Source organism: Glandiceps talaboti, chromosome 4 (assembly GCF_964340395.1).
Source record: "Glandiceps talaboti chromosome 4, keGlaTala1.1, whole genome shotgun sequence".
Taxonomy (NCBI): Eukaryota; Metazoa; Hemichordata; class Enteropneusta; family Spengelidae; genus Glandiceps; species Glandiceps talaboti.
In genome coordinates this window covers 5,575,810-5,591,974 of record NC_135552.1, presented here as the reverse complement: position 1 = coordinate 5,591,974, position 16,165 = coordinate 5,575,810, and the positions used below count along the sequence as shown (strand labels likewise).

The window sequence follows — 16,165 nt, the reverse complement described above, 5'->3', positions numbered from 1 at the left end:
TGACCAAAAATCACATTTTTTGACCCAAATCACACACCTGTGATGTGATCATTTTGATTTGAACAATTTCCCAACTAGACACCCAAAGTAATGGACCCACCAAATATCGTGGCAATCGGTTCAGCGGTTTTTGACTTTAAGTTGTTTACACACACACACACACACACACATCCACACACACAGACAGACAGACGCCGGGCGATCCCTATAGCACTACTGAACAAGTTCAGTTGTGCTAAAAACCACACTAAAACGTGGCCTTAATATCTCGAATCCTTTATTTTTAGTGTTTTGGGTTTTACAACTATATCACAATTTTGTCAAGTTCATTATGAGGCAAACTTTAATTAAACTAGAATTCATAAAACAGCGCCTTTATCACAGGGTGAACAAATGAAAGAACGCAAACGAGTAGGGGGGTTGAGGGTTAGATTGTTTACTATAATTATTTGACCACTTCAGGATCCGGAGTCACTCAATGGATCTGCTGAATTGAATGCTATTATGCAAAGACGTAAAGAAAGAGCCAACTCATCAGACACATATGATGATGTGAATACATTGCACCACCCCCCCCCCCCAGATTTCAGCCCTGCCACACCCCTGGCTATCCATCATCAGGAGGCATGTGTCGTAACACACACACACACAGCAAGATAGATAGATAGACTAGAGATGGAGAGAGAAAGATAGAGACACAGAAAAGACAGGCAGACCATGTACCAACCAACTGATAAAGATAGACATGCTTGTGAGATACATGCGCGAGAGAGAGAGAGAGAGAGAGAGAGAGAGAGAGAGAGAGAGAGAGAGAGAGAGAGAGAGAGAGAGAGAGAGAGAGAGAGAGAGAGAGAGAGAGAGAGAGAGAGAGAGAGAGAGAGAGAGAGGGGGGGGAAGAAAGGTAAATCACCGTCACCAATATAACGTACACCACTGGCAAAAAAGACTTGTTTGTGGGTAGACCGAAATATATCCATTGTTGTTGTGGCAATCATGATAACTAGGGCCCTCGTACTTAATTCTATGTTAATGTTTCTCACTGGAACACCATGAAAATAGTAGATCGGTAAGAAAGTGTATGTATTAATGTTTACGTACATGTTGAACTTGAAGATACAATAACATTCATTTCATAATCAATATTTTAACATTCTGAATAACTTAGAAATGACAATTAAAGTCAGGAGAATCTTTGAATAACACGTGTGGTATTTGCCATTGTATACACTCAGTGACGTTGTGGTTTCTTCTAACCTCCGTAGATGGCGTCAATTTAAATTTGTGTTTTTATTTTGCCAGCTAGAAGAAACATACGGCCAACCTTGGCTAAATGAGTGATTAATGGAAAGTACACAATGATGAACCATTCATTCTAGTAAAAATATACAAGGCCAAAAAGATTGCACTATAAACCTTGGAGAGAGCTCTAACGACTACAGTATATGATTACAAAGACACTAGTAGTTGATATATTGTGGTCAAGTTCAAACAATTTGGCTAGCTGTCAAAGTGACTAATGACATTATGTATCTTGGAATCGTCTTTATTTTACCAGACTTGGAAAATAATGAAGTCTAACCACTGTACTTCTAATATCTTATTTTATGTTTACCGTTATATACATTTTTTTTAGAAATAAAGAAATGTTCAATGATATTGGACAATCAAAGATTACATCTACATATATACATATATATATAAATATATATATATATATCACATGACTACTTACAATGCATATCATTGGTAGTTCTCATCCAACCAATCAAGAAATATATATCATGTGATTAGTTTTAGGGTATTTCATTGGTAGTTTAAATCAACCAATCCTAAAACATGACACATCACATCAATAGTTTCCATTATTTGATTGGTTTTCAGCTGAAAACATGATACATTATGTAACTAGTATTAATGCATTCTATTGGTGTATTCCATAAACCAATCAAACAACATCACAGATCCTATAATATGTTTTGGGACATTTCATTGGTGGTTTTCATCGACAACTAACAAACTTTGGGAATTTCACACACATCATTTAGCAAACTACCTTTTCAACCTGAGGTCATTTTCCTTCAATGTGGAATGTTGAACTGATGGAAATGAAAAAATAAATATACCACTTGCAAAGCAAGATTTGTGTTGGAATCTTCCTTCCTGTTGCATCATGTGCATATCTCTGACAAGGAATGCTTTCACACTCAACCCATAGAGGCTGGACAGATATCTTCTGTGACTAAATATATATTCCAAAACCTATTTGCCCGATTGTTTTATTTTTTATGCTGTTAAACTTGCATTGAAATAATGATCTTAAGACATCACTATGGAAACAGAGGTGGTTCATCTTCATCTGAATCAAACTCTGCATAGTCATCTTTAACCCACTTTCCACTTCTATGGTCCATAATCCAACCAGAACTACAGGAGAAATTTGAAACAGAAAAAAATCATGTTATACCTCACATTATTTTATATACAAATATCACAAAGAATATGGTGAAATCCCAGTGTAAATACAATGAAAGATAAATATCATATATGAATTGAGCAATTTGTGGCAAATTCTGTCCTTTTCTTCATTAAATTTCAATACAATACAATTAGTAAACAATGTGAGAGGATACAGATGAAATAGAGTTTCAACTTGGTGTTTCTTGGCAACTGATGATGAGTGAAAATTATTAGATGTTAAATCATAAAATGAATCCTAAGAACCTAAAGTTTTAGATTAAACCTTTATTTCCTGCAGTAGTATTCCCCTTTAACTAAATCTCTCTGTTGAAGCCACAATCATCATTCAAAAATCCAATCAATTCACTGATGTCTCATAGGCAGGCTTTCTTCCTTTTCAATCTGTACTTATTGTTTGTCAGATTGGACAAATAAACAGACAGACAGACAGACAGACAGACAGACAGACAGACAGACAAGCATGGATGAAAACATAACCTCCACCCAACTTACAGCTGAACTAATAACTATACATATTAGTATATGAATCATGTGGTACCTTTTCATTTTGATGTAATATTCAGCCTCAGCTTTCCTTTTCTCCCTGTCATAATCTGTCTTTATCTTATTTGTTTTCTTGTCTCCCTCATCTTGTTGTATGCAATGACTCTCAGTTGATGTTGCTTCTTTTCTTGGTGTTGATTCTGATGCTCCAACTGATGATGATGATGATGATGATGATGATGATGGTAACACACAACTACCAGATGACTGTAAATCAGTTGATATGAGAGTTGATTTAGACGGATATGAAACTGTTGACTCCATTCCTTTTAACTCCGGAGGTGGTGGCGGTGGTGGAGCAAACAAAATGTCTGTTGGTATTGTTGACAACATAGAAACAGTCTCTCTACTGCTGCTTTTCAACTCTCCCTCAGTTCTTTCTGTGTTTGTAATAGATGTTTTACTGTCAAGTTCACCTGAAATATAACCCGTCCTCTGTGCATTATTTGCTTGTTTTGATTCATTTCTTTGTTTTGAAGCATTTCTAAGTCTTTTAGGTACATATGCCCCTGGTACAATGTCTGAAGTGTCAGTTTCATGAGTCTGCTTGGATTGGGTAGGTTTGTGAGCTCGGAAGAATGCTCCAGTTGTTCCTGATGTTTCACTGCAAGAAAAATGACACATTATATTTAAGAGGTATATATGGTGCCATTATCACATTTCTCATGTCGTTAATTTCTATATTATGCCTGGTAAAGGAGAAGCATTCCTCGGAAGTTGTTCACCTTGCATAAATTAAGATTTGAGAAATGGGCAAGCCTTATGATCTGGGTGTCAGTGTGTGATACCATTAACCCAAATCTTGGTATTTTGTACATGTACATGGAAAATGAAGCAAAATGAATGATAAAATAGAGTTAGGTTGTTAGTTATAGTGTTAACAATTGCAATTCAATTCAATTCAATAACTTTATTTATCGCAAATGGGCAATTCATTAAGTTAAGAAAACAGTTTTAGTACTCCTATATCCAGGTCTTTGATTGTAAGGTTAATTGACTGTCAGTTCCCTGGTCTGGTTATTATATCCTTCATTATAAATCATTAATTTAACTACTGTAACAACACCATTAATTCAGTCAAATTTTAATCATGAATTACAATTTGTTCATGGTCAAATTGCTTGATTTATGAAAATTAATTTGCAATTTTGCTAGTCATATTGCAAGACATGAGTGAGTCAAACCTTCTAATCAGTTTTCTTCTTCACCAATTGTTTTTTAAGTTTCTTCATTTTTATTTAGGATTCGTAAAAATAAAGCTCACCCTATCGATGGTTATAATGTGGTGGTCGAAATAAAAAAAGAAAAAGAAATACATGTATTTTGTTGTAGTTGAAATTCAAAGATTAGAAAAATAAATTACATTTCTAAGATTCTGTGGTGGTGGTCGGTTTAAAAAATTGATTGAATTGACGGGATTATTACAATAGCATAACTTGAAAGCATTTCATATGAAAACACTTACCTGGTTTGTTCATTTCTTCCTTTTTTAACACAACTGTTATAAGGTGCAGATTTTAGCAATGCATGGTGGGCAATCTTGTGTGTTTCTGCCAAGAGCTTTGGTACATTTCGTTCTTTTTGTTTGTCATCATCCTGTTAGATAAATATAGAATTTATATATATTCAAAATTCTTATATACTGGTAAGTATGTGTAATTCTTGTTCTAACTTGTAATACCTACCCTTTTTTTTAGTCATATACATAATTTAGCAATGAATAATTTGAATATAAATATAAACCCGCTGTACATTTTATGTGTGTACATGTGTGTGTCAGTGTTTTTTAGCCAAGGTTTGGGAACCCTGGTAACAGATAGGGGGATAGGGGTAAATATGGCAGTGTTTCCCACAGCATCTATTATAACTCTATTTGTTTGGGTACCCTGTTATAATGTCATGGAAACCTCAGTAAGTCTACTATTAACAAAATCACTGGTGTGTGCACTTTATTTTGAAGAGATCTAATTTCAAAGTGAAAAGATTTTTTGAAAATTCTTGTTTATAGCATTTTCTTTAAGTTGAGTAATTAAAGCTATAAAAATAGTGATCAGGAAGAATTCTTTATACTAGTCATGTAAAATTACACTATCTAGGAGAAATGATTTAGAAATCTTTTAAACCCTGATCATGTGTTTGATTTCATAAAAATGCAGCATTTAGATGTTGTGTTAAAAACTTCTACTTACCTTTTCTTTCCCTTCCATCTGTTTAAGATACTGTTCATGAGCTCTCTTCAATTTTAAGTTTGCTATTTCTTTTTGTTTCCTGTGGTGTCTTTCAAGATCTGCAAAACAGGAGACGAAAAAATTGATTTAAGGACTTGTCATATTCTAATTAACAGAAAGACAAATGATTTGATTAGTCTGGTCACTAGGGGTGCTACCTGGAAGAACACTTTCAGATGGAGGTGTGGGCTAGAATTGGTCAGTATGTGTTCATTAATATATGCTTTGAAATCACCCTTTCTACAGATACATGTATGTACAATATCCTAACTAGAGACTAGAATCAACATCCCTACCAAATATCAAAATAATCTTGCCAGTGGTTTTTGACTTTAAGTCACCAACAGATAGGCAGACAGACTAGACACTTTATCAGGAATGTAGTATGAATGAACCTAGCATGAATGAATACAGTTCACAGAAAAGTTGGAAGAAATCCTGCTTCTTCAATTTAGGAACTAGTGAAATTATTGAACACCCATTACACTGACTGCTCTTTGCATTGCTATGCTATTAGCATGGTGAAATGTTTCACATTCATTTCCCTCTAACAATGGGGCACCCTCATGTGACCCTTCTGTCGACAATGGCAACCACGTAGGTAACTAAATTAATGGATGGAGAAGGTGAATAAAGCAATTGGGAAATTTATGATGTGATAAATTAACTTTTTCTGCTAAAGGTCATTAATGAACTGAAACCTGTATAAAGTAGACCACAATTTATATTAGTTTATACATTAGTAGATTTCACATTTAAATCTATGTCATGCCATGTAAAAGCCAAGTCTTTGAACAGAAAATATGAACTATATACCATAGTCATTCTACATCATGACAACTCATGCCAACATCACTAGTTCTGCAGTGCTCAAAATATGTCTCAATGTTCCAAATCGCCATTATTTTTCCTCAATTTTTCATAATCTTGAGGAGGTATAATTAAACTATTCCCAAATATTTTTCTTCATTTGCCTGAAATTACTCGTGACCTAAGGATTTTGTCCTTGCAAATCTAGCAACTCATTCTGACAAGGCCCCTAATGTCACTTATATTTTCCTTTGTTAAACAAAGAATATTACTGGAGAATAATATATAATTATAAAACTATGTACGATTGCATGACTGTACACAAATACAACTGTAGCAATAATACATAACTTACTTGCTTTGTGTTTCTTTCCTTTCCTGTGAAGTGACAACATATCTACTGTATCAAAGACGGGTCTGTGATAACATACAGTACAAGCATACCTGGACATAATAAAAAGACTGAGACATGACACGTTGAACTAAGAGGGGATAAAAAGGAAATACACCCTTATGCTACAATAAAGACTATAGGGTATGTAGGAATGAACAAGCCTTCATAGAAGACTCGGGTCCCCCCCCCCCCTCCCCTCAAATACTTTACTTCTATGTGACTGAATGGAGACATGATTGAAAAGAAATTGGTGGCAACAAATAAATACTACAAAGTGTCTAATAATGCAGGAAATTGTTGAATTTGAAATTGAACCAGAAGATCAGAGTCAATTCACATCACCTGATCTGCCTTGCATTTATTTTCAAAACACTTCCCTTAAATTAAGAAACGCAATGGCTGATGTCTTTGAAGATGTAAGAAACTTCTGTAGTCATAGGAGAATGGAATGATTTGAAAGTCTGTTGTCTTTAAAAAAACCTTGACACCAGTTTCATGTTATCTGTGAGATGAGATTGTTGGATATTATCGCTGTAATTTGAAGTAGTTTGAAAGCTGGGGCAAAATCTAGGAGGAGGTACTAGGAACTAACAGGTACACTGGGAACTAGTTTCTAAATCCTAGGACTGAGCTTTTTCTCTGTTTGCATTGCTAATGCATAATACCAGACTATGTTGTTTTATCCAAGGAAACAAGTGACTTCAGAAGTATTAACAATATGATTATCACTTCAAGATTGTGGAAGTGACAATCATTTAGCATGGCCCCCTTCTGTGTGCCGCCATCTTGGAAATGACTTCCTGAGATACATCATGTTTCATTGCTGTGAGCATGACAATTTTGATACGGTATTAGTTCAGACTCTTAGGACTGGTGGAAGTGAGAGCCTTCAGTATCTAGGTAATCAAAATTAGTTACAAAAACATGGTATTTGGGTTTAGTCAGTTATGTTACAACCCTACTTTATGGAACCATCTTCCTTTTGATCTCCATCATTCAAAGTCTCTTACATCCTTCCGCCGTTCTTTCAAGATCTATCTCTTTATACATTAGTCTCAGCATTTTTCAATTGCTGAGTATCCAGTGTCTGTGAATCCATACTCCCTCTTACCAGAGAGTAATTTTCCATTCTGCGCCTCAAGCTCTGCTTGCAGAGATTAGGCACTCTATAAGTCTATTTTATTATTATCATTATTATTATTATCATTATGTTTACGAAAACAAAAAAATAATCAAATAAACAAACAAAAATAAACAAAAACAAGCAAACTAAAAATACATAAATACTGACAAGCATCAATCAAGCATCAAGTAATTACAAGTCATTATCAACAACAGCATGTATGCGAAATGGTCACAATTGTACAATACCCCACATAACAGGGGATGTGACTGATCCCTGCCATTGTACCAAATGCGAATAGTATATTTTGAAGTCATGAAATTATTGCCAATATATACAATTGTGACCATTTTACATACATGTAGTAATTCTTGTTGTTAGTACTGATTTGTAAGTACTCTGTTGTTGATGCTTGTTGCATTTACTATTTTTTTGTCTGTCTGTCTGTCTGTTAATTTATTCATTTGTTTTCGTAAACATAACTAACCAAGTTCGAGTGGCCTGTGGTCAGGAACTCCATTGTTGTCATTTTGACACCCCCCCCCCCCCACCTTTCATTATAGGGACACACTCACTACTACAAGTTACCTTCCATTTGCCATGAGGATAGCTTCATCATCAGGAATGTCATTAGCCAATAATTCAGCTACACGTCTCTTCTGTAAAAGAGTAGAAATAGATCAAGTGACATTAGTAAGAGTTCGGTGTCAATGTGTGTCAGAGAACTCCGCCAATATTTCTTGGAATGTGTCAATGTAATATTTTGCAATTATAATTTCTGCATATGATATCACGAACATTTTTTTGATTTCTCTCGTTTGATATTGAAAAAATCTCATATTGACATATTGTGATGACTGCAATTTGAATTCTGATGTTAAACAACAGCATGAATGATGTATAACAGTGGCAAACTACAAGTATGTAGCATTTTGTTTATTATTATATTATTATAAACATGTTCTGTGGCCCTTATACACTGAGCTTTAACATCACAAATGGCTTATGTTGAAACATGGAATATAATGAACTTGAGACGAGTTCACAAGGATATATAATACAAGTTCTCTTACAGGTAGAGTCCTCCTATATACAAATGTACATGTAAAACTTGGAGCTGACACTCCAGAATCTGTGGTTCTTCAAGTTCACATATTCGCTTTACACAGATGAATCACTTCCTTTACAACTGATGAACATATAATCAATTGGTAATTGTCTGTCATATAGTGTGATTCATGATATCAACTTGAATTTGTGTACATGGCTGATACATTTACTGTACACATACATGTAAGGTAACACTTTCCAGTGCCTTTATTTTGAAAATTTTATGAATGTCAAATTTTCGAAAATCAGGAATAGTAATATTGTTTTGAAGGTGTAAACCAATTGTATTGGTAAGTTTTCAAATTCCAATCATAATATGGCTAGTGTGATAGTTCCTAGTGTCCCCCCTACTTAGTGCCTGGGGAGGGGAGGGGGGGGGCACTAATAAGAACTATGAGCTCATGTCCCCCACATTTAGTGCCTCCCTGGGCACTAGAAACTAGTTCCTAGTGTACCAGAAAGTTCCTAGTACCTCCTTCTAGTTTTTGCCTTTTTTCAAACTCTTTCAAATTACAATACAAGTGATTATATCCAACAATCTCATCTCACAGACAACATGAAACAAAATGGTCTATGGTTTTAAACAATATGCATGTATTACTTTGCCAAACAATAGGAAATGTACCAGCTTTTGTTCTATCCGCATATGGTCACCATGGTTGAGTCTTTTGTTATGCAAATGTTAAGAATACAGGTACATTATACCAAGGATCTATTATTGAGATAATAGGTCCATGGTTTCTCATAGATGTATTTAGGGGTCTCCCCGGCCTAATACATCCATGATTATACCTTGGAGTAATTATACTGACAGTATAATTACTCCAAGATTATACAAAGTGGTTTTGACTTCAACAGTATCTCACATCATGCAAGGACAATAAAATTAGGTTGAACCACCTCATGTCTTTTTATTATATTGCTTGATTCCATATGAAATAGTACTAGCTACTAAAAGACACTTGACTTTTTCTTGTCTGTGTAAAAGAGTAGATACTGTTCATAGAAAACAACAAACAGATTATAGGATGACTAAACCATGACACAATATACCCACTTTGGATTAATTAATAACAAAATTGCCCCAAAATTAGCAAGGAAACAGTCATCTTGAGCACATTACTTGTCTGTGATTACATGTATTTTGTAAGGCATGTATGAATCAGTAGATGTTTACACTCACTGACTAATGTGTTAATTGGGCAAATAGCCTGTGAGTTTGTTCTCGGATTAGCAATCTACTAATTAATCATGCAAAGTTGGTAAACTCAGATAAGACAGAAAATCTGAAAAAACAGTGAGAGGAAACAATAGTTATGATGGCAATATTTTATAACTTTATTTGAAACATAGAGAAAACACGAAAATAATATTAGAATCCGGCAAGAACATAATTAACTATTCATCCTGTTCCCTGTGGTATGGTATGTGTGTGTGTGTGGGGGGGGGGGGGGCACTAGAAACCAGGGGGGACACTAGGAACTAGATAGTACATAGTGTCAAGTGGGGGCACTAGTTCCAGGGGGCACTGAAAACTGTTACACTAGAGAGTAGGTACATTGTAGACTATGATAATTAGTCTAGTTCCTATACAGTATCATTATGATTTATACCTTCACTCTCAAACCAGAGCCTGGTCATCCACACTAATGTTAATAAGCTTCTCACTCTGTTCATAGACCCTCAAGTGGAGGGTCAATGCTCTAGTTTAAGTTGTATTCACTGCTAAGGTGACATATAAGCCAATTTAGCTGGGAGGTTTTGTACTGTAACTTTTTTTTTTTTTTTAGATTTGTCATGCTCATGTCACTATAATCTTGGAGGAATTATACTGAGTCAGTATAATTCCTCCAAGCTATAATAAACTACTCTACTACTACTATAGTCCTGCTTGCATACGGAGTAATCCGGGACTCGATTCTGACAATTGTCCCTCCTATTTCTCAAGTCAGTAATATAGACTTGTGCACCATCTGTAAGCAGGACTACTACTACTACTACTACTACTACTACTACTACTACTACTACTAGATGGTAAGTAACGGCATAGGAGGGACTATGGTAACGGTAGATGGATAGAAAGACAGATAAGTTACTCGTGCTATGTCTGATATCTGAATGTTTCCAAACTTTAAAATAAAGTAACTATAAACTAGATAGAAATCACACGAAGTGGGTGATGATAACTAATATGGATAAATGATTGTGTTAATACTAGACACAAGACAATGACACACGGAATGTATAGAATGTCTTTCTTTTGTATATCTATTCAGAACCATCAAATCCCTGTTCTATGATCTACATCATCACACTGTCTGTGTAGCAAAACAAAAGAAAAGTTGGTGTTTTTGTTATGTCAACTTATGAACTTGAAGTTGACGGACTGTGACATGGTTTGTTTTTCGGGTTTTCTGAAGTACAAAATGTACTTCAAACACCAACAGTTTTGACAGATGCCGTGAAAAAAAGTTGAAATTTAACTGTGTGAGACATTGAAAGTAATTCGATTGTTTAGCACGTTTGTGTTCCTACGAAAACTGAGTTCATGCGGAAACACGTGAAATGTACGTAAATATGTAAACATGGTGTTTGACTACGTGACAAGGATCACGAGATGTTTGTCAAAATGAGAACGGACGGTAGCTTTGAAAATTGCAATCATGTACTAACTTTTATAACATTCAGTAGACTATAGTCGTCTCCTTCTCGCTTGAAAGACATTCCGGTAACGAACCGCTTCTGAGGACAACAAAATATTGACAATATTTGGGACGAGTTTAAAATTCCATGGGGGCAGACATTTTTCTTTTTTCCCTATGTTCATTGCGGTTTGGCATGACGAACATCCGGGCGATGTGCGCAGAGACATGCGCAATTACGTCATTTGGTAATTTCTCACTGTACTCTATAGAAAAAGGAGAACCACGGAGGTAAGGCGGAATATATCGTCAAATCTTACCAATTTTCTCCTAATTTCTGATCTTTAAAGCATCGATGGACCCAAAATAAGCCTTCTGATTATTCAAGTTATAAAAATTGTCAAAAATTTGACAATTTGAGTCGTTAGTAACAGCAGACGGGACAACTAAAATTACTCGGTCCGAAAAACTGTGTCGGACGATTAATATATATAGACAGTGTAGTCAGATTATGTTGTTTGAGCTTTGTGATATAGTACCTTCTTAGCTACGAATCCACACAAGGCCGAGAATTTCGTCCAGTCACATAAGGAAAGAAAACGTAGCGTATTGACGTCCATTTATGCTATTTTTGTAGGATCCCCAGGTCGGAAACATCCCGATCGAACCTTAGGGTGTGTACAACAGCAGTCCTCTGTCAGTTACATCTGCCTGCCCCTAAGCCGATACGTGTCAGCCATGTTTTATCTATGTCTTCAACATACTTGGGAAATATTTTCACCATATTATGTCCAGTGCCTCGTACAGTATTAGATTTGTGACACACAAATGTGTCTGATGACGTTTTCTATATTATTGACCCAAAATAATTGAGCGTCCGGTGTAGATGTTTTCATTGTGCGTTTAAAATGGTGCCATGCAATGGTCTTGATTTCCTTGAGTGACGAATATTACTTATTATGAATTCATTTTATGTATTTATAGTTTTATTCATTAGTACTGTTGGCTAAATACGTTAAAAATTATAGATTATTTTTTTTTAATTTTAGCGAGCTTTATTTCTGCTAATGTGAGGGTCAAATATTATTCTGTCATGTTTTATGTTCTGAAAAAGTCAAATGTTACTATTATGAATGATGTCATTCATTCCTATGCCAGACAGAAACACAGCATAAATTCTAAGTAATAGAACAATCTGAAGACGAGATAATTCATCATAAATAACACATCAAGAACATCTGCTGTGACTTTTCATCTGTTGAAAAAAGCTGTAACTCAAAGACAATGGCAAATAACAACAACCATGAAGACCCAATGGAAGTAGGTGACATTCTTTCTTATTGTGTTGTTATTGTATTATACATGTATAGTGTAGTACTTTCTTTTCATTGGTATATTTTGTGCTATCGAATTCTCAGAAACATGTCAATTGTGCATGTCAACTGGAGATTCATTTTCACATGTTGTTGTACCAGAACTAGCAATAACTACAACATGTAACCATGAACACCTGCATGTAATAATTTTATCATCTCTATCTTGAAACTTCATTTCCAAAGGCGGGTTTGGCATAGCAAAATAGAAACATAGACTCTGTACAGTTTGCTCAGTTGTTCATCAGTTTCTCAGGTGCAATTTTGTAGCAAGTGTCCATTAGTCTTGGAAGTGTTTGTTAAGATTTAAAAGAGCCATCATTGTATTTATAACAACAAAAAGTCACTCCCAGGAAAAGAAAGTATCCCATTGAATGATGACATAGGCATAAATGTGTGTTAGCTATTAATATTATGTGGAAAGATTTCACAATTGTGCGTAGAATAAAAATATGAAATTAAGAATGAAATAACAGTATTTGAATTCATTATATTACTGTTATTTTTACCAGTGAATATTATTATGTACATGTATGCCCACTGTTAGGTGTGACACATATGTATTGCTAGTAATAGACCAGATCACTTCCTTTGCTCAGTTGTAAAATATAAAACAACTACATGTATATAGTAATTTATGGGACATACCTAGACTTCTGTAGGAGGAAGACAACTGTGATCAATCTATTATTACCTCATCAGAGAAAAAAAACAAACATAATGTGTATGGGAAGCATGAGTCACTGTCAGGAGTGCAGCTTTCACACTTCTACATGTACCCATGTTGTTATCATATCTGATTATAAAGCAGTGGTCATTGACCTGAGATTTTTCAACTTCGATGCACAATTGTTTTAGTTTTCAATTCTACAGTTAAAGCTTTGCCATTCTCCTCTTTATAAAAGTACAACAGAAGTGTTTACTAACACGATTGTTGGCATAACTTACTAGTATGCATGTGTGTCCCAGCCAGCAATTGAGGTCACAGGATAAACTTTGATAGTACATGATCCATAAACAATATATTTTTGCTGGTATTTATTTCAATCATATGTTATGACAGTAGTGGGTGTAATGGTGACACCACTCTATAGAAAGCTCCCTATTTTGATTTAGTATGTGTTGAGCATACTTGTACAAATGTATACTTACCATTGTCGATACTTGTTAAACAGCGCGAAAACCTTGAAATATACCTTGAACTCTTGCATAAACAGATTTTGATGGGTGTTCAAAGGTTTTGTTTATCAGAGTTGATCAGCCGTGGAATGCCTACATGTTTAAATGTATCCTTGAAGTTAGTAACATAAATGTAATTAAGCTCAGGAATTATGACATTTTTGTTCATATTTCTTGTGTATGTTACATTGTTTTGAAATAGTGTAATATGTATATGTGTGTGTGTGTGTGTGTGGTGGGGGGGGGGGGGTTGAGATAAATTTGAATACTTTTCCTTTCAATTTAAAATTTGGTAACAATTGTATTGGGAACCCTGATAGATAGCCTTCTTAGTCTTACTTTGTATATATTTTCCATGTAATGCACCACAAATGTTTTTAATTGATTTTGAAGTCTACACATCACCAGTATTGTATGTGACTGTATAAATATTGATAACAGGTGCTGTATTTATTATGCCTCCATGTTTTTGTCCGGCAATAGTGTAATTACATGTTCAGTTTTAATATCTTCATTTACTCACTACCGGGGCTGTAACTAAATTGATCTCTGATATACTCATTCATAATTCATTGGTTATTGTTTTGTTTTTTGAAGTGTCCCCTGTGTATGGAGCCCTTGGAAATGGATGATGTCAATTTCTACCCATGTACCTGTGGCTACCAGGTATGTACATCCTGTTGATTTCCCCAAATGTATTAGTTTGATGAAGTAGAAGGGGATATTTGAATTATACTTGAAAACTGCAGCAAGGTATCCGAGATAATGAAATGGAGAATGATGTTGTTAATGAAGAAAATTAACAAATAATTATACAGGTCATGTATATTAGCTAAACATGACAGACATGTACACAGTTATATGGTTCTAAATTATCATAAATGGTCATACCTTAATAATATTTCATTAATTTTGTTAAATTACAACTGTAGACATCAGACTGTTGATGAATGGAACCTGTTACAAACAGGGAAAGTAAACAAATAAATTGCATTATAACCACATTGAATTAATAACTCATGTTGGCACAACATGTTGGAAATACAGAGAGACAAGTACATGTATTCCAGTCCATCATTTGCTAAGAGCAGTTGGCCTCTTTACATAATTTTTCATGTTCAAAAAATGAATTTGAAGTTCCCCTGCCAATTCATGTACATGTGAAGAGGCCATAAAACTGTCTTTTATCAAACCATGAAATGTAATACTTGTCTCTGTACTTCCAAGTGTTATTTATCTAATTCATTTGTTGTTTGTAACAGGTTCCATTGTCAACGGTCTGATGTCATGAATTTGAGAATATTTAAGTGAAATGATTTAAATGCTGTTTATTATTATTACACTTGCATGAAAAATGACAACATTGTGATAGCATTTAGGCGTTGTATGTCACCAGTTTGACATTCAACTGTGATTGTTATTCCATATGGGCTAAACTGAAGCAAGCAGAAAGCTATTCCCTGAATAATGATAGTACTATTCTCGTTTGACACACCAGACATGGTTTTGTCATAAGAGATATTCTAAGTATGTTGATGCACTCCTCATTTATCTTGTGTACAATTTGAAAATCTAGCGTAGCAGGTGGCATTAGACGAATAGCGACAGGGGCTGTTAGTGTTACTTAGTGCATGTTTTCATGTAAGGATAATGCATAAATTAAGAATTATATAATGTGGGAGGATGTGTGTATGTATGTATGTATGAGAATGTTGTATGACTGGACTCTCCCACCAACCACTTCAATGCAGAATGGTGTGTGCATTATGCCGTTGTACAGACTTCGTGGGTGTTTTATAGGTCACAGCGTCCTTGTTTCCTTGCAAACACTTGTTTGACTTGTGTGGGATTGTGCTTGGTGGTGACTTTAATACACTCAGTGACTGTGTGGAATTTTTCATGATGGCTACATTGAAGTACTGTTGTTTTTTTGTTTCCTTTCATGGGATAGCTGTTATGTCACAGGTTCGCATATGTTATCATATTTACATAATCACTCCCTGCAAAATTGATTACGTACAGAAATCAATCATAATTTTGATGTTTATGTTCTTGTCTAGATATGTCGTTTTTGTTGGCATCGGATTAGAACTGATGAAAATGGTCTTTGTCCAGCATGTAGGAAACCATATCCAGAACACCCAGCTGATTTCAAACCTTTAACAGAGGAAGAGTGAGTAGATTTCTTCAAATATTTCAAGACTTTTAGATCTTTCAGGGCAGTGTTATGTTAATTGTCACCTTTAAGGGATTGGGTCACAAATATATCATTAATCTTATTGCCA

General features: G+C 34.9%; 2 protein-coding genes across 8 annotated transcripts in view; one reads left to right on the top strand and one right to left on the bottom strand.

Annotated features, from left to right (window-relative positions):
- Positions 1-1,900: 1,900 nt before the first annotated feature.
- LOC144433656 (sodium channel modifier 1-like) lies at positions 1,901-12,143 on the bottom strand. 2 transcript variants are annotated; one of them, XM_078122006.1, is made up of 7 exons: positions 11,868-12,143; positions 8,165-8,235; positions 6,415-6,503; positions 5,211-5,308; positions 4,487-4,617; positions 3,017-3,625; positions 1,901-2,424 (listed from the first exon to the last, which is right to left on the bottom strand). In XM_078122006.1, the coding sequence occupies exons 1-7, from the start codon at positions 11,946-11,948 to the stop codon at positions 2,328-2,330; spliced, it is 1,176 nt and encodes a 391-aa protein (XP_077978132.1). In that variant the 5' UTR covers positions 11,949-12,143; the 3' UTR covers positions 1,901-2,327. The 2 variants fall into 2 exon arrangements, with proteins under 2 accessions (XP_077978132.1, XP_077978133.1); XM_078122007.1 differs by lacking the exon at positions 11,868-12,143 and adding an exon at positions 11,360-11,488.
- Positions 11,544-16,165, top strand: part of LOC144433654 (CCR4-NOT transcription complex subunit 4-like) — a 23,941-nt gene continuing 19,319 nt past the window's right edge. For 5 of the 6 annotated variants that reach the window (XM_078122004.1, XM_078122003.1, XM_078122005.1 and 2 more), the window contains exons 1-4: positions 11,544-11,619; positions 12,487-12,648; positions 14,478-14,546; positions 15,941-16,053. In XM_078122004.1, the coding sequence (XP_077978130.1) occupies positions 12,613-12,648; positions 14,478-14,546; positions 15,941-16,053 (218 nt within the window). In that variant the 5' untranslated portion in view covers positions 11,544-11,619; positions 12,487-12,612. Of the gene's footprint in view, positions 11,620-11,980; positions 12,003-12,486; positions 12,649-14,477; positions 14,547-15,940; positions 16,054-16,165 lie in introns of those variants that run through there. The other variant, XM_078122001.1, reaches the window with a different exon arrangement.

Coding starts and splice junctions, on each gene's coding strand:
- LOC144433656 (XM_078122006.1), bottom strand. CDS start 11,948: ATGGACGTCAATACGCTACGTTTTCTTTCCTTATGTGACTGGACGAAA. Junction 8,236..11,867: donor GTGGATTCGTAGCTAAGAAG/GTACTATATCAC, acceptor ACTCTTTTACAG/AAGAGACGTGTAGCTGAATT. Junction 4,618..5,210: donor AGATGGAAGGGAAAGAAAAG/GTAAGTAGAAGT, acceptor TTTATCTAACAG/GATGATGACAAACAAAAAGA.